The sequence below is a fragment of the Podarcis vaucheri genome (assembly GCF_965113315.1).
Source record: "Podarcis vaucheri genome assembly, chromosome: Z".
Lineage (NCBI taxonomy): Eukaryota > Metazoa > Chordata > Lepidosauria > Squamata > Lacertidae > Podarcis > Podarcis vaucheri.
The window spans coordinates 28,227,010-28,248,991 of record NC_138758.1 but is presented as its reverse complement, the minus strand read 5'-3'; the positions used below and the strand labels follow the sequence as shown (position 1 = coordinate 28,248,991).

The window sequence follows — 21,982 nt, the reverse complement described above, 5'->3', positions numbered from 1 at the left end:
TCAGGTTACAAACTCTGCTAACCCAGAAATAGTGCTTCATGTTAAAAACTTTGCTTCAGGATGAGAACAGAAATTGTGCTCCAGTGGCGCGGCAGCAGCAGGAGGCCCCATTAGCTAAAGTGGTGCTTCAGGTTAAGAACAGTTTCAGGTTAAGTACAGACCTCTGGAACAAATTAAGTACTTAACCTGAGGTACCACTGTATAACTGTTCTGTTTTTGTTTTTTGTTGTTTTATTGGTTGTTGTATAGTTTGCGTTTTGTTTTTAAGGGGCGGGATGAGGGCTGCCTGGGAGTGGGCCCCAGCCAACACAATGGCTGGGGCAAGTTCCACAGGGCAGGAAGCACTGGGACATGATCAAGGGCAGCAGGAGTAGTTACCAGACCAGACCATGTCATTACCGAGGAGGCAGGTTTAGTTGTTGTTTGAAGACTATCCCTACCTAAGGTTCTGGTCTTGACAGGATGGATATTGGAATCAACAAGGGAAACTCATATGACCTGAAGGTGTTGCTGTGTAATGCTAGGTCAATGATTCATAAGACCACTGCCATCCATGACTTGATTGTGGATGGAGGACTTGACCTGGCATGTGTAACAGAGACTTGGTTGGATGAAGCAGGTGGGCCTGTCCTTGCCACTGCTTGTCCACCAGGTTTCTCTTACGCCCAGCAACCCAGGCCTTGTGGGCGGGGAGGGGGGGTTACAGTGATTTTTAGGAAGTCATTAGTTTGCACCAGGCGTCCTATTGGGAAGACCCAGTTCTCTGAGTGCATGTTCTGGAAGTTGGGCAATAGGGGCAGTACAGAATTCCTTTTGGTATACCGACTTCCCCGCTGTACCAAAGATTCCCTGCCCGAGCTGCTTCAGGTTGTGGCAAATGTTCTCCTGGAGACACCTAGTTTGGTTGTCCTAGGGGCTTTTAACATGCCAACACGACCTTACAAGGGGCTGCTCGGGACTTCGTGGAAAGAATGGCCTCCATGGGGCTGTCCCTGAATAAGTTTGGCCCAACTCATGGTCACGGACATGCCTTAGACCTGGTGTTCACCTCTAGTGACGTGGGTGATCTGACACTAAGTAAAAGTGAAACAAAAGAAGTGCCATGGTCAGATCACTTCCTGGTGCAACTGGACTTCTCCGTGACCCTTCCCCTCTGCAGGGAGGTGGGACCAATTCGGATGGTCCACCCCCACCACTTAAAATCACAATACACGTGGGAAGATCTTCCTATTAAATCCCCTCTCTTTGCTCCTTCAATACCTAGCATGTTTACCTGCAATATTACTCAAACCCTTTGCAAACCTTTGATCTTTCTCTTTCTTTTTACCCCTCCTAACAACAGCTACTGTATTTTTCGCTCTATAGGACGCACCGGACTATAGGACGCACCTTGTTTTAGAGGGGGGAAAACAAGAAAAAAAATTCTCCCCCTCTCTGCCCAGCACCCCTTCAGCTAAGCGGCAGGAGACGCTGCGCGGAGAGGGGGAGAATTTTCCCCCTCTTGTTTTCCCCCTCTAAAACAAGGTGCCGTTTAAGGTGCGTTCAGTCGCCTTCAGGCGGCTACCTTGGAAGCCTGGAGAGCGAAAGGGGTCGGTGCCCACCGACCCCTCTCACTCTCCAGGCTTCAGGTTCCTTTCCGTCTGCTCCTTGGGGCTGGCAGGGGGAAGCCCACCACCAGCCCCAAAGAGCAGGTCGGGGAGCGGGGAAAGGTGCGCAGCGGAGAGGCTCCTGCCATAGCCCCCCGCGCGCTCCCCAGGCTGGAGAGATGACACACAGCTATAGAAGCTCCTGGCATAGTCGCGTGTCACCTCTCCAGCTGGGAGAGCGTGCGCGCGGCTAAAGCACCCCCCCGTGACCCTCTCCTGGCTGGAGAGGTGACGCGCGACTACGGCAGGAGCCTCTTTAGCCGCGCGCACGCTCTCCCGGCTGGAGAGATGGTGCGCGGCTAAAGAGGCTCCTGCCATAGTCGCGCGTCACCTCTCCAGCCAGGAGAGGGTCTCGGGGGGCTTGTTTAGCTAAAGAAGCCCCCCGCGACCCTCTCCCAGCTGGAGAAGTGGTGTGTGGCTAAAGAGGCTCCTGCCATAGCCGCGCGCCACCTCTCCAGCCGGGAGAGGGTCACGGGGCTATGGCTTCTTCGCTCCATAGGAGGCAGACACATTTCCCCTTCATTTTTGAAGGGGGAAAAGTGCGTCCTATAGAGCGAAAAATACGGTATATCTGTGTCAATTCACATGTCCTCCTTACTGTCAATGTCAGGGTGACATGGTTATCTCACAATTGCCAGCACCCTTTGCAGACTAGTTCCCAAGATTCGTAGGGAGTGTGTGCTTTCAATATATAGTGTGCACACAGCCTGATACAGAAACAGGGAAAGCTCAGTTTAGGACTGGAAAATTAGAACATGGAATGAGCAGATTCTTCCCTCCTTAATCATGAAGGCCACAGCTGCCTCATCCCTGCCATAGGGAATCTATTTTTTCATAGGCACCCACCAGTCTCAAAGAGAGGGGAGAGGCTCTGTCAATAGCTTCTTGTAAAAAGAGATGGCCAGGGATTCAATGATTGCTTATTATTTTTAAAGGAAATCCACTGCTGGAGAATTTGCTGGATTTATAATGGAGAAGGATTAAGGAGCATTTAGTTGAAGGGTAGCTAAGTTATGGCCCTCCAGCTGCTTCTGCAGTTCCCATTGCCCTTGACTACTGGCCATACTGGCTGGGCTTGATAGGAGTTGGAGTCACAAGCTGGCCGGTTGTTATTAGTTTGTTCTAGAACTGCCTTTTGCTTATATCAAAAGATCCTTCAAGCAATTGCTCTCCTCTACAAGACTTGAGATTATGCAAGCCATATTTTGCTGAATGATCGAGCCCCTTCTTTACCTGAAGCAAGATTGGCTGGTATGAGGGTCTTTGCAGGGCTGGAGTAGAGAAGCTCATCACACCTGTGCAATTCCACCCACTCCGCATTAAAAAGAGGGAAGGATGAAAAGGAGCTAAACACAGTTATATTTCAGCGGGTGTTGGGATCATTCTGTCTAATAAGTATCTTTATTAAGTGTTTTATCAGGTGCCTGAAAGTGCATGAGGATACAATACTTTTTGCACTATCGTATTTCCTGTGTTTATAAATGGTGGTTAGGAATGAATTTCATTGTGTAGACTCTGAAGTTTCCTTGAACCCATAGTGATAGGGGAGAAACCTGACCTTACTTTTAAAATTGAAGTTTTTACAAATCTGCTTTTCTTTACACAAAATTCTGGTATATTTTAAGCAGAGGGTATATATAGTTCTGCATTTCATAATCTATGCCTGACATCCACAGGTGCTTGGCATCTCTAAATTGTAGATAAATACTCATTAATAGAAAGAGGCTGAGAATGACTCCACAACGGAAGCCATTACCCTGCCAAAGAGTTCCAAAATGAAAATCAAAGGCTTAGCATTTCATTTCTGTATTAATGTTAGCAATTTAATTATGCTAATAGAAAAAAGATTAATTTGTGTAAAAGGGCAAAAAAATTGATGGCAAGTTCCCCCCCCTCTCTTTTTAAAAAAGTCTAAGCCCACGTAACTATTTAAAGAGCACCCAACTTCTGCAGAGTTCAGAAGGCAATGAGTACAATGACGGGATGAATAGCAGAAATGTTGCCTTTGAACCCTCTCACTGATAGGGATACATTCTTATTGCATTTTATTTACGTAACTAATTCTGTTGCAAAATAGGAATACCAAACAAAATTCACTATATACAATTTGTATACAGCTTTGCCTTGCTGTAGTGACAGTGCATAACTGCCTTTTTTATTGTGTTTTAAATACATTGCAAAAGCTGCCTTAAGAACTACAGTTAGTAGGCAGAAGACAAACAAACAAACAAACAAACACTCCCCCCCCCGCCAACTTACAACTCACAGTAATTAAAAGAATACTACAGGGTTGCATGGCATCTTGGCATTGGTTGTTCCAAAATGTTACCAAAAAACAAAACCCATTCTCTCATTAATCCAGTATTATTTCTCTCTTCTTGATTTCTAAGAGAAATAAGCATGATGTGCCAGGTTCTGAAATGCCCGTCTGTCTAGGGCGAACATGCATTTTTATTGTATTTTACAATGTCTGTTAGCTGCACTGAATTGCAGAAGGAAAAGCGACATGAGTATTTTAAGTACCTAAATATCCTTGCTGCAGACTGGCAGGAGTCAGTAAACAGAAGGCACATCTTGTCTCCCATCTGCACATCTTGCCAGTAAGTTCTGAAAGTTGTATCATGCTACCTATATTTTTGTGGCCCCATGTTTGCACTACCCCATCTAGTTGTCTTAATAAAACCACCAAAAGATCAAGTGGTACATCACACATAGTCATGGTTTAATTTCATTTAGTTACTTTGTTCTAAATATATCCAGTTCCCTGGTGCAATGCAAACTCCCGATTCAGAAATAACAGCACCTCCCACCCACCTTGCTGCCAGTTTTTGGATTGCTTTCCCCAGGCAGCTCACCTGGCACCAAATTTACTATCATTCTGGTGCCAGGTAACACCAGTTACAGTACACGGGCAGCTTTAATGACATTGCTGTTAGCTACTCAATCCACTCTTTTAGTGTGTATGTTTCAACAATTGTTAGGTAAAGGTAAAGGGACCCCTGACCATTAGGTCCAGTCGCTGATGACTCTGGGGTTGCGGCGCTCATCTCGCTTTACTGGCTGAGGGAGCCAGCGTACAGCTTCTGGCCATGTGACTAAGCTGCTTCTGGCGAACCAGAGCAGCGCACGGAAACACCGTTTACCTTCCTGCCGGAGCGGTACTTATTTATCTACTTTGACATGCTTTCGAACTGCTAGGTTGGCAGGAGCTGAGACTGAGCAACGGGAGCTCACCCCATTGCAGGGATTCAAACCACCAACCTTCTGATTGGCAAGCCCTAGGCTCTGTGGTTTAGACCACAGCCCCACAGTGCCACCCGCGTTACCACAGTGCTATTGTGTATTTTTTGGTATGTTTTCATCATGTTTTATTGCATTGTATATATTGCAAATCACAATGAGTCTTTTAGTATAAAGCAATATACTGTTAGGGACGCGGGTGGCGCTGTGGGTTAAACCACAGAGCCTAGGACTTGCCGATCAGAAGGTCGGCGGTTAGAATCCCTGCGACGGGCCCCATGACCTGGAAGCTGTACGCCGGCTCCCTCGGCCATAAAGCGAGAGGAGCGCCGCAACCCCAGAGTTGGCCACAACTGGACCTAATGGTCAGGGGTCCCTGTACCTTTAATATACTATAAGCAATATAGTATAAAGTCTACCCCCCCCCAAAAAAAAGCCGACTGAAGATTTCAGTTTCCCTTAGGTGCTTTGTGCAGCTTCCAACACCCATGACTATTAGCCATGTACTGATGTGAGCTGGAGTCCAAGAGCTTCTGAAGGGTCCCAAGCTCCCCAACCTTTTTATACCTTTTCCAAAATGTGGGAAAGGCACAGATGGTGCTTTTGTGCACCAAATTTTGGGTTGAAATGATGGAAGGGAATAGTAGTATGCTCCACCAAAGAAGTCTTTGAAGGAAGGCAGCCAATGGTGAGGTTTCAGTAGTGTGTGTGAGAGACAGAGAGAGAGAGAAATTTTTTTTGAAAAGGAAGGCTGACCTTGAAACAGGAACATCAATCTTAGCATGGTACTGTCCCTTTCCCACTAGGCTTCAATTTTTAATTATGCACCGGACTTGCTGTTTACTGGGAAGGACACACAAGAGTCTAAGCAACAGATGCTATCGTGCAGCTGAAACTACCTTCCTGTGTTATAAGTATTCAGCTAGCAACAAATACCATCCATGCGATAAGATTTTGAGTAACTTGAAAGGCAGCTGCATTAGAAACCTCCTCCCCCTCAGTTGTCCCATGGGAACAGCAGTTCCGTTGGATTCTTTTGGTGGGAGAGTTAGAAAGCAGAGCTCATTGCATTAGCTTTGCCAAAAGACAAGCCTCGCCAGACACCTCCTGCCCCTGAACTATGCAAGCTGGTCATTAAAAAAAACAAAACCGTTTGCAAATTGGTGTCCGATTTTGATCTTCCCACTTTCCTTTGTACCCCTATTCACTGGTGTGGGGTGTGTGTGTGTTTTGGATTGTAAGCCTGCAGGGGATGGGCTGCTTGTTTTAATTCCAGGAATGGTTCTGAGACGGCACCGGTATCTTCAAACCCCACGGTTGGCGCCAAAGGTGTTTTCCAGGAAACACAATTCTTTCATTCAACAGAAACCTCTCTAGAAAGAAAGAAGTGGTATTTTGTGTTTCTTACCACAGCTCTCTTAATCAATATTCAAGAAATATACAATAGCTTTATCTTTTTTAAAAAATGCAAGGAATTTATTCATTTTCATACGAAATAAAAAAGCAATACGTACGAATTAAACTCTCCATGAGACTTGTAACCACATTTTAAATAATGCAATGCACCACTCTAAGGGGCAGTAACATATTTTTCTTGTTTGTTTTTTAAGCACTATATCAAGTGAAACTGGACCACGGAAATGTATTCAAACTGACATACAGTGAGGCATTAATCACATAGTTCAAGACAGCAATATTTTAAGACAAAATATGGCCAGTATGCTTACAGAAACTGGAAAAAAACATTTCAGCTTGAATATTGGATGTAATTTAAATTTACTACAAAAGTTTCGGCAGTTTCGGAAGCAATCTCTGTATGCTCACTTTAAAAAACAGAAACAGACACACTGCACAACCCAATAATTACATTGCTCCACAAACACACATATATACATACAAATATGCACGCACAGTCGGATTAATGTTTGTGGTAACTAGTACAGATGTTCCTACCCTCTTCTGGCAATGGGCCAAATACATTTGGGGGGGGGCGTGTTCCTCAGCTAGAACAGGGTGAGAACATGTGTTGCCTGCAGGAGTTGCTGGACTACAACTCCCATCTGTTGCAGACTCTCCAAGTGTCCCTATTTTCCAGGAATGTCCCTGATTTAGAAAAGCCGTCCATTTCTGATTTTATCCTGGAAAGTACTTTTCCTTAGGATGTCCCTATTTTCATTGGAGAAATGTTGGATGGTATGGAGTCCTGTGGGTCATTCAGAAGCATTTCAGCCTCCTGCTGATCCACAGAGAAGAAGCAGGTGTGTTCTGTGTCATGTTCTAGGGTCACAAGGCTCATCAATAAGCTTGGTCAAGTGCTCTCCTTGATGGAAGAACAGCCTTCCTGAAACATATGCCTTCTAAATGCTTTGGACTTCTACTCCTATCAGCTCAAGCCAAGATAGGGGGTGGGGGCACTGGTGAGAGTTACAGTCTAAAACCGGGGTTGTCAACCTTGTCCCTACTGCCCACTACTGGGTGTTTCAGGATTCTAGGTGGGCGGTAGAGGGTTCTACGGAACAAGCTGAATCCTCCTTCCATCAAGCACTGGTGGGTGGTAAGGAAATTTTACCATCAAGAAAGATGCATTAGTGGGTGGTAGGTATAAAAAAGGTGACTACCCCAGTCTAAAACATCTGGAGAACACCAGGTTGGGGAAGGCTACTGCAGAATATGTCCTATTATCCTCTGCAATGCACTGGGGTTCTGTGGGAGTTGAAGGCTCTGTGTAGGTAAAATGTGCTCTTGAAGTATTCAAGGTACAAGGTATTATTGGAAGGAAAAGAGAGAAGTGCCATTATGCAAGAAGGATGACTTTTGCCATGAAACCATGAAGGCTGAATAAAGCAGGAGGAGGGATGTAAAATCAGAGGTCTGTTCCACGATTGCTCGTGTCCAACAGCTATGTTCAAATCAAATTATATAACATGCAATGACAACCAGACAAGAGCCCAAGCAATGTGTGCTGTGTCTCATTGCATCACTAATGCAAATGCTCAGCAAGAACTGGAGAATGGGGCCTCTCACCCTTGCTGTGCAAATTCTACTTTCCTTTTCATAGTCATAGTTTATGGTTTAACCTGGTAACAGGGGACACTGTATGGACTGGAAGTCATCACATCACACAGCTATTTTACACACAACTACCTGCAGGGACGCGGGTGGCACTGTGGGTAAAAGCCTCAGCGCCTAGGGCTTGCCGATCGTAAGGTCGGCGGTTCGAATCCCCGCGGCGGGGTGCGCTCCCGCTGCTCGGTCCCAGCGCCTGCCAACCTAGCAGTTCGAAAGCACCCCCGGGTGCAAGTAGATAAATAGGTACCGCTTACCAGCGGGAAGGTAAACGGCGTTCCGTGTTCCGCGCTGGCTCGCCAGATGCAGCTTGTCACGCTGGCCACGTGACCTGGAAGTGTCTGCGGACAGCGCTGGCTCCCGGCCTCTAGAGTGAGATGGGCGCACAAACCCCAGAGTCTGTCAAGACTGGCCCGTTCGGGCAGGGGTACCTTTACCTTTACCTGCAGGTGTGTAGGGGGGCAGTGTTTGACAGCGATGAACCCAGACTTACTCTGTCCATGCTACCCTTTCTTCCATGTGGTAGTGATGGCATGGTAAGCTTGGCTGAACCAAGGGATAGGGGACTTGTGAGTCTCCAGGTGTTGCTGGTCTACCACCTCCCATCATCCCTGGCCGCTGGCTATGCTGGCTGAAGCTGATGGGAGTTGGGAGTCTAAAAACAAACATGTGGAGGACCACATGTTTACCTCCTTTGTTGGGAGGCAGTACGTCTCTGAATGCCAGTTGCCGGGAATCACAAGTGGCTAAGGTGCTATTGCGTTTGGTTGCTGCTTTGGGGCTTCCCATAAGCATCTGGCTGACCACTGTGAGAAGATGCTGGGCTAGGTGGGTCACTGGCTTGCTCTACCAGGATCTTCTTATCTTTACCTATTCATGGCATAATCACTCACCATTACAAGTAACTGCTCCCCACCCAGTTGCTGGTAGCACTCTACAAGGTTATAGGTGTCTATGTGGCATCATGTTGCCCAACTCCACATACTGATCATAAGCAAGGAAGCAAGCAAGCAGCCAACAGGAACTCACTTTGCTTCGACAGTATTAGCCAGTGCCCATCTTGTGTTTTCATAAAAGACTGGGGCAGCAGCAGCTATATTGTGAGTCCCGAGACTCTGTCAGATTTAGGGTTGGAAAGTTGGGGAGAACAAGGAAGGTGATGAGGAGAAAGGGATAGTGGGAGCTGTGTCAATGGAAGAGAGACTGGAGGAGGCAGGTTCACCCCTTCCCCAGGGTCCGGCAGCCCCGGGTGGGGTGGTGGGAATTCCTCCAACAGAGAAGTCAGTATCAGTGCAGTCTGGGGAGTGCATCAGCCAACTACTCGGGGTGTGTGTGTGTGTGTGTGAAGGATACAGAAATGAAGGGCACAGCCTTGTCATTCAGGACCTCATGGCAGCTCTGCAGGTGGGAAGACATCCCACCATCACCAATGCAGTGCATGTCTGCAAGTTCAACATTCACACAAGGTATAGGGATCTCATGAATAAGCAAACCCCACCTTTAAAAGCTTGGCAGTTGGTTGTGAGAACTCTGGCTTCAGTGCATTTCTGAACCTCTTGCCCTGATCTTGGACTCTTTGAATTTGGAATTCCTGCTTCTAGCCCAACGAATCCTGCCAATTACTGTCACTTTCTCAGAGCTCTGATCCTACTATAATTCTATGCTGGTCACTGGGTCTGTACTGTTACTTCTGCTTCACTAAAGATCTATTCCACCCTTTCAAGGAAGAGCAGCTGCCATTGTGTTTTGAGTGGGAACCAGGAGAGGCCTTGCCTTCTCTTTATAATGTCCATGACAGGTGTAATGTAAACACCTGGCACTGGTTCCCCCCCTTTGGCATTTTTTCCTAATTGTGATGGCATACTGAGCAGAAGGAAACACAAGGGAGTCAAATAAAGACCAGAGGTAACAGTGATGCAAGGGGGATCAGAAAAAACAGACTCTTAGGGAAGACCAGTGGGCGTGATCAGGTAAATCGCTCCACAAATCCATTGAGAAAAGGAGCCTCATGAAACCTATTCATGGATAGACTTGGGCAGACATTTTCAGACTTCCCATTTCCCATTCATCCCTAAACACTATTTTTAGCAGCAGGTAAGAGCTTTAAGAAATCTAGACTCTGTTTGGTGCCACAGTGGGAAGCCAATTATATCTGATATAGGAGGTCCAAGGACGTGCTACAGCGTTTTCAACAGTCTTCTGTATTTCTGTTCTTGACATGGAAAATGTTGTTCATAATTAGAGAAGTCAAAAATGATCCAACTGCTGGAGAGAAGAGCTACATTATGCAGTCTGGTGAAATTGCCTGCTAATGCACTACACGTCAGTGCAAGTGACCTGGTACATTCAGGTGTGTGTAGACCTTTAGCATACAGATCTTACACACAAACATTAAGTAGAAAGTGTACTGCTCAAAATAAAAGATGCCTATTTTTCTTTCATCTCAACTCATCTCAGAGCTTGCCTGCATAAGAATTACTTGCATCTCTTAACTGAACCAGTCCACCTCTGCTACAGACATATACATGAAGAGATACAGCCTACCTCCAGAATATGTACATCTGTCCACATGCAAAGATAGTCTTTCAGATATGCACATCTCTTGGACAGAAATGTGAGCAAGGCATAAGATGGAAAGTTCTGTCATGTGACAACGGTCTTTGAGAGCAGAAGCAGTAAAGTGTTGGAAAAGGCTGAAAAGTGCAGATTCATTCTTTTAGCTGACTCACTCTAACTCATTTCCTTATGTTGTTTCAATTACAGGAAGTCACATGGAGCCAGGAAGGATAAATACATGGGCTCGGTGTGCACTTTACTTCTTTTTACTTTGCTCTCTTCCATTATTGTTTGTACAGTGTTTGTAAAGAAGTCTGTTTACCTCAGTACAAGTTTTTCTTTTTTACTGTGAATTTTGACTCTGCGTTCTGACTTCGCTGTGCGACAAGTTCAATATAAGAAGAGCCTGCTGCATCACCACAAAGCACATCTAGTTCTGCATTCTGTTTTTCAAGCAGCCAACAATGCCTAAAGAAAACCCACAAGTAGGATCCGAGCACAAGAGAAGCCTCCCAGCATCAAGTGAAGATAGAACATAACCATCTTGGCTAACAGACATTGATAACTTTATCCTCCATGAATTTGTCCAATCCTCTTTTATAGCCATCCAAGTTACTGTTCATCACTACCTCTTGTGGGAACAATTTCCACATTTCAACTATTTGCTGTGTGGAGAAATACGTTCTGTCCTGATTCTTCCAGCATTGGATGTCCCTGAGTGCTAGTATTATGGGGGACAAAAAACTTCTCTCTACTTTCTCCATGCCACAAAATCTTACTTGCTTTTTCTCCAAACTAAATGCTGTAACCTTTCTTCATAGGAGAGCTGCTCCACCCCCTTGATCATTTTAGATGCCCTTTTCATAACCTCTTCCATGAAAAATATCCTTTTTGAGGGAAGTATTCTAAGAGTGGCTGCATCATAGATTTGCATTATTTGAAATATGATATTGGCAGTTTTATTTTACCATGGCATCCACTTTTTTCACAACTGGGTCAACATTTTCATTAAAATACCCACTACAACCCCAAGGTCTCATTCCTGGTCACTCACCAGCAGTTCATCCCCCAAGAGCATATACAGTGGTGCCTCGCAAGACGAAATTAATTCGTTCTGCGAGTTTTTTCATCTTGCGAATTTTTCGTCTTGCAAAGCATGGTCAAGTCGCAACTGCACCTCTTCAAGCGATTTTAAGAAAAAGGAAACAAACTTGCAAGACGTTTTCGTCTTGCGAAGCAAGCCCATAGGGAAATTCGTCTTGCGAAGCAACTCAAAAAACAAAAAACTCTTTCGTCTTGCGAGTTTTTCGTCTTCCGAGGCATTCATCTTGCGAGGTACCACTGTATATGTGAAATTAATTATTATTATTTTGCCTCAGTGTACATAACCTGACCCTTGCTTACACTGGACTGCATTTGCCATTTTACCACAATCCCTTTTTGCTTAAACCGCTTTGAACGATTAGGTATCATATTTTGTTTTAATAATATCTATAGAGAGAAAACAATGCAATAAAATCAGTTTATTAACAGACTACTTCACATTAGCAAGGAATGTTTGGCTATCTCCTCTGACGAAGTCTGAAGGAAAAGGGAGAGAGCAAATTGATCTCTGAATATAATGAGAGGTAGATGCTACAGAATCTGTTTCCAGCATAAAGGGAACATTTCAGTTCTTACAAAACATTTTGTAACTGAGTTTGACAAAATATAAGCTTACTTGTGTACAAACATGAAATAACTCTTATAATAATTATTTCTGTTCTAGTTTGTTATGGATCTTCCTTCCCTGACTTACTTCCTCCACCCCAAATGTTACATTTCATGGCACAAGTTAAATATCTTAAAAGTTAGGGATGGCTAGTTCCCTCCCCGCACCCCAATTTCATTCCATGGATTTACTGGGTCATGCATGACTTTCTAGATTGGGCAAGGACTATAAAACCTGTGAATTTGTAGCAGGCACTGCAGTTCTTAATTCACATATTTCTCCTACTTCCATGTGACTAATGCACACACCAATGGAATCCAGATTGATTAAATCACAGTCAGGAAAAATGGATCTCAACCTACCATAGCGATGGGGAAAGCTTTTTCTCTTGAGGACTGTATTTGCTTCCAGATGGTGGTGAGTCGGGCCAGAACTCAAAGTGAACAGGTCCCCCCTGTCATTCCACCCCACTCCAAAAGAGGCTGCAGCTCAGTGGTAGAGCATCTGCTTTGCATGAATAAGGTCTCAAGTTCATCTCCAGGAAGGGCTGAAAAGAGACTCTGTCTAAAATCCTGGGCAGCTGCTGCCAGTCAGTGTGGGCAATGCTGAGCTAGATGGGGCCTGACCTGGTATAAGGGTCAAGGATCTGACTTGGTATAAGGAAGCTTCCTCTGTTTACCTCTTCCTCAACACATGCAAGAAATTAGTCCAAGAGCCACAGATTGATCGCCCCTGATCTATGTATCAGGATTCCCACAGCTTAATCAGTATACATACTAGGTTCTGGTGAATGTATCTGTAATGAGGGGGAGCAGACTGATGAGTTTCACATGAGACCAAACAAAACACCTAGGATCTGAATTTTTTTGGACTAATGATACATTAGTGCCACTTCAGCAAGTTTAAGGTAATATGGAGTAATGTGGATCCCCTCCACATTGATTTATAAGAAATTCAGATGGGGAGAATTTTGTAAGCATCCCTATTTGAAAACTTATCCTCTTGTTTACCAAGAACTAACATTAGAGTTTTCTATCAATCTACATGAGGAAAGGAACTTTGATACTAGATGAAAGGCTAGAAAGGCTTAGAGATCAAAACTACAAGGCTGGAAAAGTTTATTAGATTGGATGGGATTGTGTTTAACAAAATGAAGGAACTAGATATACAAGGAAGGAAAAATATATTTTAAGAGGTGTCGCCCAAAGAAAAAGATAGCAACTGGTGATCTTCTTGAAGAAATGGAAGAAAATGTGATCACTTCAGGCTAGCACAGAATGAAGATGTTTCAGTAGTGATAAAAGACTGAGATAATGAAATTTATGACTGAGTCTTAATGGCAAGAATCCAAAATCTCAGCAATCAGGCAAAGATTCAAGTGCTTTCAGAACTTTCTCCAGAGACATGAATCACAGCTTCAAAGCTTGCAACTACCATTCTTTCAGAAGACTGAATTTAGTTACTAGGAGATAGCTCAGTCCGTAGAGCATGAGATCTCAGAGTTGTGCATTCGAGCCCCACGTTGGGCAAAAGATTCCTGCATTACAGGAGGTTGGACTAGATGACCCCCGTGGTCCCTTCCACCTCTACAATTCTATGATTCTAATGCTGTTTTCCATTCAAATCACACTGGTCAGATAACAGGTGCTTTTACCCCAGGAAAAGGCAAGTTCATTTTGGAACACAATGAACAACATTAATACTGAAATTTAAACGGAATCACTTAGCAAATGCTATATAGTAGTATTAGGTGCTTATTACAGAGGTACATTTGAATGCATAGTTTAACATTTTCTCACTTTTGACTGGAATGTCTTACTCCTACATAATTCATATTTTAAAAAGTTGCTTTCCTTTTAAAAACAGTGTAACAAAGGACTTAATTTATCTATACAGCAGGGGTGGGGAACCTCGGGCCCAAGAGGCTAGATGTGGCCCTCCAGGCCTTTTCCTCTGCTTGGGACTCTCACTATGCTGCCCCACAACATGAGGCCACCCCCACTCAAGCCATGCTACTCACTAACGCTCTGATACATGCTTGAGTGTTTTTGCATGGCTGGAATCTGTGCTTGAATGACAACTATGACTCTTGCTTGCCTACATGGGTAGCTGTAGTAACATCCAACTTTTGTGCTCCTGGAATGTGGCCTGCTGAGAGTCACATCCTTACATCTGCCCTCTTTAGGCTCTGGCTTCATTTACCACCAATATGTGGCTTCTGGAAGGTTCTCTGGGAAGGAATGTTGCCTTTGGGCTGAGAAGGTTTTTGCACACCTGCTTTACAGGAAATAAACTACAACTTATGTGACTTTTAGTGCCCATGGATTAGCATCAATATATTTGGTCACACATTTGCTTGCTAATAATTGTTATGTATGTGTACTGTTTCAACTCTCTTCATCAGGACCCGGTGCTTAATTAGGGTTTCAAGTCCTGACTTTTCTTCCCTTTTCTATATTCTGAAAATGAAGATTTTTTGTGTTTGTTTTTTTTAAAAGACCAGCAAGTCAAAAAGCAAACAAGCAAGATAAATATGCATTAGCATAAGCTTGCATCTTCTCTAGCAGCATATTGTTAATGGATTTCTGAGCAGCAAGGCTAAGAGGAAGTGAGGCGAAATGTTCTCGTCTAACCAGGCAGAGATTCTTAAGAAGCACCTTTATTAGAATACCAGAGCTCAGTGTCCTGGCAAAGCATATACCATTCTGGCAATATTACATGCGGAGAAAATGCCAGGCTGGTCATAAACTGTACAATATTTCAAAATGTATTCCCTAAAACACAGTCCTGAAATCAGCTGCTAATGACAAGTCAGGAACTGTGACTAACTTATGAAGAGACTTTTTTTCTATCATAATAGGATACAGTGTTTTAGTGCCTGGAATCTCATTTCCCTGGATAAGTGCAGAAGATTCCAAGGAGCAGTGCTTCACTTTGATCCACTCCTGTTGCCAAGACTGCAAATACACAACAGTGGGGTGGGGGATGGGGAGTAAAAAACAAATGTAGGATGCTACACTGTATGTTAGTGCTTTGTGGAAAAATTAGGATTTTGCAAGTGCAAACTGTTCTTCCTCTTGTTAAGTCAGCAGGAATCTCCAAGCCTACGTATCACTATTTTACCCAATAAGGAATGTATTAAAAGAAAGATAGGGAACCTGTGACACTCCAATTGTTGCTGGAATACAGCTGCCTCTCATCTGTTCCAACCAACACAGAGAATGGCCAGGGATGATGGGCATTGGGGTCAAACATCTGGAAAGCCAAGGTACCCCACCCCTGATCTATAGCATGGTGGCAGTTCACTCACTCAGATAAGGAGTGTGCCACTAACAAGCATAAAACAACACAAATCTTGTGCATCTATTTCAATAATGGTGGAACTGGAAGCACTACAAACTCATACGTTTTATTTCCAAATCCTTCACTCTGGGAGGTCAATAGCAAATCACACAAGGCAATTCCCAAGAGATGAAATGGGAAACCTCGGTCCCATTTTGTCTCAAATATGTCACAGTAATCAGACTTTGGTCCAGCTCAGATATTTAGGAAGCTGACAAGAGGCTTCCCATGGTAGAATAATAGGTGTGCTGCCCTCCTTCCTTCCATGCATGAACCAGGTGTTCCACAAGGTTAATGAATTCATGTGATTCATTATCCTGAAAGCCAGGAAGATTGAGAATGTGTTGTCTTATGTAACTGGGTTTCTGTGCACATGTAACACTGTAGGTGGGGTAGAGTGGAGAGTCTGTGCACCCACTCCTATACCAGCAAAGATGCACAGTAACCCAGACAGTGCTTGGACTAGACCTCCAGGAATGAGTGGAAGCTAAATGGCATGTCACTGAGCAGCCAAGACTTTAGATGCTTTAAGACCTTTGACCATAGTCTATCGCCACTTCATCTACATGCCACAATATTATTCAAGCTCATTAACATTGATAAAGATATAAACTATCAGCAAGACAGGTTCAAAACAGGTTGTTTTGTGTTTTAAAAAAGGTATCAATAAAAAAGATCACATACTTGCACATTACAGCCACATATCACAGTAATAAAACATCACATTGCTAATGGTTGGACACGACTGTAATCTCTAGTTAAAAAAAGAACAAAGAACAAAAAAGGCACAACTGCTTACAAAAATATGTGCAGGGGCCAGCAAATATTAACCCAATGTTGCCACTGAATAGAATTCCCATGCAAGGTGTCAGAAGCCAGCCAAAGAAAGCCTCTCTAATATGGACTGGCATTTTCTTCCATTCGCTAGTAGCTCACAATGCTTTTGAATCCATGTATCTGAAACCTTGTGGCTTTAAAAAACTTCCTCATCTTGGAAAGGGCTACCTGCCTCAGAAGCCATGTGTACTTGCACCAGAAAAAGGAACATGTGTGGCTGTTCTGGAAGATATGCCCAGAAACTATTTGTGGCAGCCCAAAAGCCAGCCCCATGCAAACCCATGGGTTGCTCTTGAAAGCCTTTGAACACCAGCCTCCTCCCTTGCTTCCAAAATACATAACACAACACTTAGCCATACGTGAGTGAGGTGGCTCTCCCAGCACCGGGCCACAGGTCTTGCATGCTTTATTGCCAATTTTCTATGGCTCAGGGCAGATGCAAAGATCAGTTCAATGGAGATTTCTTGCTTGAGCCTCAGGCTGGATGGTCCCACGGATGCTACTGCTGCTGCTGTCGCCACCTGGAATGTCGCGGGGATTAACAAGACCCTCTTGGCTCTTCAGCTGCTGATCAGGTTCATCTCCCTCCTCCCTTGCCAGGATGCCATTAGCCAACAGGGCAGGAGGCTCATCCTCATAGTCCTGGGGTGTGTTGAGCATTGGGGACTTGGAACAGACACTTGATGCAGTAACCATTTTGGATAAGATGGAAACCTCATCTGGCAGCGGTCCCTCTAAGGGAGGCAACTTCTATATCAGAAGAAAGAATGAACTATGAGAATAAAAGCATTTTTGAGACCAGCATACGGAGCATCATTGCTTTACAAATATCAGATCTTCTGTTGAAGCAGGTCGGAATGGAGGAAGGAAAGCACTTCAACACCTAGCTGATATTATGTACCTGTTGGGTAACATCTTGGACTAACCCTAACTGGTCACAGTAAAATTGGCAGACAGCATTATTAAAGATAGAATTACAGAGCACTTGGAAGACTCCCACACAGCTGGTAAACCACCAAACCAAAACACAGCCCACAGTAAGCTTCACAAGTACTGTGGCTTTGCCGGCTGCCTAGGACTGCAAAGGCATGGATATACTAAGGCACAGTTTGGGATAATTCCACACCTACCTTCCAGTGAAAAGTGCCTCCTTTTTCCCAATCTCTGTTGTATTGTGAAGGCCTGCATTGCAAGATTAGGTTTTCTTTTTCTGAACACGTATTTCATTGCTGTGCACTACTTACATTTTCCAAGTCAGTAGCAACACCCTCCAGCTCCACTTTCTGGCTGATGCAGCCAAGGAGATGATCCAATACACACTGTTTTGGGTGCATTCCTTTGTCAAAGCGGTTATACATGCCACACCAGAACCTCAAGGAAAGGGGGAGAGAAAAATAGAAACTAAGATCTGCGAAGGGGATGATGATGATGACAATGTAAGTGTGTTTCCTTATTACAGAAAGCGATCTGAAGTTTTTATAAGGTGTAATAACCCCCATCCTCCTCATGTTAAATAAACCTGATAGGAAGAGGTACACTTCAGAATTCAAAAGAGTTTTCAACATTTGATTGATTTAATATTTGTATGCAGCTCTTCCAATAACACTGAACTCAAAGCATCTCACAATAACAAAGCATTAAACATTGGCAAACATTTCTCTCTGGGAAGGGGCTTCTTCACCCAGTGAAGCAGCACAATCCCAGGCAACAACTTTTTTCACAGTTCTGGCCACAAGGGAATTGTGTCCATGCCTTTTGATAGACAACACAGTGTACAACAGTATACACAATCAGTTATTTCTACTGAAATTGCTTCTAGTGAAGGATTTCAAACATGCGTTTTCCTTGTTTTGAGGTCAAGCAAAGCAATAAAATTTTAATTTTTCCTTACAGCAGCCTTCCCCATCCTGGTTCCTTCCAGATGTTGTTGGACTACCATCATTCCTGACTATTGGCTGTGATGCCTGGGGCTGATAGGAGTTGTAGCCCAAAACCTCTGAAGAGCACCAGGACTGGGGGAGGCAGCCTTAGTCTCTTCATTTTCATTATGCAGTTACAAAATTAAAGCAGAATCAGCAATGGGACAACTCAAGAGTCAAGGCAGCAGCAAGGTTCCTTGTTTCCCTAATTACTTTCCGCCAATAAGCAACTTTTGTTGTTTAGTCGTGTCCGACTCTTTGTGACCCCATGGACCAGAGCACGCCAGGCACTCCTGTCTTCCACTGCTTCCTGCAGTTTAGTCAAACTCATGTTAGCAGCTAATAAGCAACTTACTGGAAACTAAATGGCAGTGTGTTCGGCCGGAGTTCCTTGTAAGCTGCAAATCCCTTATAGAGAGGGTTTCTGAACTCCTGCTTCTTCTGGAGAAGGAAAGGCCACAGGGAATGAGTCTTCTCAAGGATTCTAGGAAATAAAAAGTGAGTGATTACAGTAGCCAGTTTTTGATGATAGGAGATATAAACAAAAGGATCTAGTGAAGCAGAAGGGTGCTATAGAGGGAGAGAACTGCTGCAATTCAGCCAATCATAGGAAAGAACTAAAAGTGACATAAAACATGCTGCTGCCACCAAAAATGGCAGCCCTGTGTCAAGTTCCTGCGTCCCTACCATGAAACATCCCTTTCAATCTTCCTGTCACCATTACATTGTACACTTTCCCATCTGCAGTAGAACGAGGGAGGTGAAATGAGCGGTGTGGTAAGATCAGGACACAGGTTAGTTTCTTGGCGTATTACAGAAGGATATTACAGGGGTACCACATTCAATGGCACGCCCAAATTCTTTGTCATCTGTAACTCTATCCATATACAGTCCCCCTTTACAGGTCTGGGATAGCAGTTCATAGGAGGCAAGACACACCATTGGGGTCTAGTGTCAGCTGCCCTCTTATCCTCTTGAGCTTCCTGCAAATCCTGAAGGTTCACATGGAGTTCCAAGAACACACCTCAGGCTGCTTCTGTGCGGGAGAACATTATGCAAATACCCTGCTGGATGAAACCAAAGGTCCATCTAGTCCAGCATAATGCTCACCACAGTGGCCAAACAGATTCCTCAGTGAAGCTCACAAGCAGGACATAAGGGCAATAGCACTTTTCCTGCTATTACCAACTGCCCAGCAACTGCCTCTGAACATGGAGGTTCCATACAGCCATCAACTTCTCTTATAGATTTGTTTAACCCCCTTTAATGCCATCTCTAAAATACTTTCTGACTCAACAGGACAATGCATTTAAGAAACACATACACGTTTGCAGGGGCCTCAACTAATGTTTTTAGAGCATTACAGTGGTACCTCGGGTTAAGCACTTAATTCGTTCCGGAGGTCCATTCTTAACCTGAAGCACCACTTTAGCTAATGGGGCCTCCTGCTGCTGCTGCACCACAGGAGCACAATTTCTGTTCTCATCCTGAAGCAAAGTTCTTAACATGAAGCACTATTTCTGGGTTAGCGGAGTCTGTAACCTGAAGCGTATGTAACCCGAGGTACCACTGTACTCTCCAGAGTTCAGGTGGGTTTAGGGAAATTATTCCTTCATTTTAATAGTCAGGGAACAAAGGAGAAAATACTGAATTTTGCCGGCTGGAAATGCCAACTCACTTCATATCTTCCCGGTCCTTGTGACAGGTCCCCAGGAAATTGCCGAACTGGCAGGAATAGACGTGATCGTGAATTTCAAGAAGACACCGCTCATTAAAATCAAATGCACAAGGAAACTGTTGCATGAGCTGCCAGGTACATTCAATGAACTGGGTGAAGACAGGAGACACTTCCTTGGGGTCCCCTTCTAGATGGCCACACCTGGAGAGACAGAAAAGTTTGAGGGTATCATCAAAAGTGTTGCTGAAGGAAGACAATAGATGTTTAACCTTCAGTGGATCCTCATCCTTCACCAAAGAATCTGGTCAGAGGTGTGGAAAATTCAGTTATCCTTCACAAAACTTCTACTGTAATTTTAGCTGGGGGTAGGGAAAAGACACATTTTTAGGACCTCAAGGAGAGAATCAAGAAAGGGGATTATCTGGTGGAGAAGTAGCAGGAATAAACACTCTGGAGAGATTATTCTGATAGACCAGCTGACCTTATGATTATTGGTAAGGAGGTCTGGGCTTATCTGATGACTAGACAGAAGTTCAACCTGTAAAATTATGTGTGCCAGTTTGAACTCCCTGAAGGAAAGGCACAATATCAAAGTACTATTATGGTGCCTTGAATGAATATAGCAATATCACTGAATATTCTGTAACAACCAAGATGTTAGTAGGATTTTCTATGGTGACGTTCATGCAACAAGTTTTGGCTTAGCGCAGAGCTGGCAGGGAGGAACTGGGTAAGAAGTGAATGATCTTCCAGGGTTCTAAATTGTGTGAGGAAACTTTGTGGATAGAAACATTTTCAAAGCATTTTATTGGTTCTTATATTTTATCTCATCTATATTGTTGTACACTACCCTGATATTTTATGATGGGGTGGTGTGTGTATGCGCATGCGTACAGGCAACTCCCCACTTGCACACGATCAGCATGCGTGTGACTGACTTGCGCATTGTTTCTGGTAAGAAAAGGGGGCAAGGCGGGGACAGAACAGGCTGGAACTTGTTTGTGCATGTTCTGATGATGTGTGCAGTGACCAGGAACAAAACCCCTCAGTAAGTGGGGGACTCGTGTGTGTGTGTGTGTGTGTGTGTGTGTGTGTGTGTACACACACACACCACCCCTGCTTGATAAGGTTATGCTTGGGGATGGGCCACAACCCAGTTTTAGATCATCTACCTTGCAAGCAAAAGGTGTCATTTTCAATCTCTGTTGTCTCAAGGTAGGCCTTAAAAAGGCCCTGTGTGCTGTCCTGTGTAGATAATACCGAGCTAGATGAACCAACCATCTGACTTAGAAAAAAGCAGCCTCCTACATCCCTAACTGGTGAGGGGTTTAGAGAAGCTGCACAACCTCAAAGGCAGGACTGAGTGTAAAAAAAAACGTAGTCCTTTGCAGCCAAGCAACTCCAGTTGCTAAGCTGGATGGGAGAGCGCTTAGAGAAGTTTGTCTTATCTGTGGAATTTCTTAGCACAAGTCCTTATCTTTCCTTGTACCAGTTCCACTCTAAGGAGTTCATCAGGTGCTATGCAGAGTTTCTCTCTCTGCATTGTATCCTCACAACAATTCTGTGAGGTAGGTTAGGCTGAAAGCTAGTGGTTCAAAGTCACCCAATGAGCTTCAGTGCTGAGTAGGGATATAAATGTTGATGTCCCTAGTCATACTACAGCCCCTTAACCACATTGTAATATCAACGGAAAGCACTTGGCCAAGAAGAGCATATACAAGAAGGATCCCCTTTCCAGACATTCTAATCTTAGCACACAATTTGGATTTTACCTGTGTGAGAACTTGTGGCCCATTGCAATCCATTCCTTTTCTATCAGGACCTTTAATGATAAATTAGAGACAGAAATTAAATTACAAAGTGGCTTACAAAGAAAAATAAGTGGCACCATTCAGGGCAGCACATCAGGACTTACTTCGGGCTAAACAAGTGTAAGACAAGGCTGCCAGGTCCATCAGAAAAACCAACTGTGCCTAGACACCGTCCA

The 21,982-nt window shown here is 44.2% G+C and overlaps 2 protein-coding genes across 2 annotated transcripts in view; both read right to left on the bottom strand.

Moving 5' to 3' along the window:
- LOC309523955 (tigger transposable element-derived protein 1-like) overlaps nucleotides 1-21,982 on the bottom strand; it is a 140,597-nt gene that overhangs the window by 39,564 nt on the left and 79,051 nt on the right. The gene's annotated exons all lie outside the window — the stretch shown is intronic.
- The window catches only part of MTMR8 (myotubularin related protein 8), a 42,967-nt gene continuing 27,325 nt past the window's right edge, over nucleotides 6,341-21,982 (bottom strand). Inside the window, exons 10-15 of the mRNA XM_082208254.1 lie at nucleotides 21,768-21,817; nucleotides 19,996-20,196; nucleotides 18,673-18,801; nucleotides 17,643-17,769; nucleotides 8,396-17,148; nucleotides 6,341-8,030 (exon numbers count right to left, since the gene is read on the bottom strand). Coding sequence (XP_082064380.1) covers nucleotides 16,849-17,148; nucleotides 17,643-17,769; nucleotides 18,673-18,801; nucleotides 19,996-20,196; nucleotides 21,768-21,817 — 807 coding nt within the window. The 3' untranslated portion in view covers nucleotides 6,341-8,030; nucleotides 8,396-16,848. The remainder of the gene's footprint in view (nucleotides 8,031-8,395; nucleotides 17,149-17,642; nucleotides 17,770-18,672; nucleotides 18,802-19,995; nucleotides 20,197-21,767; nucleotides 21,818-21,982) is intronic.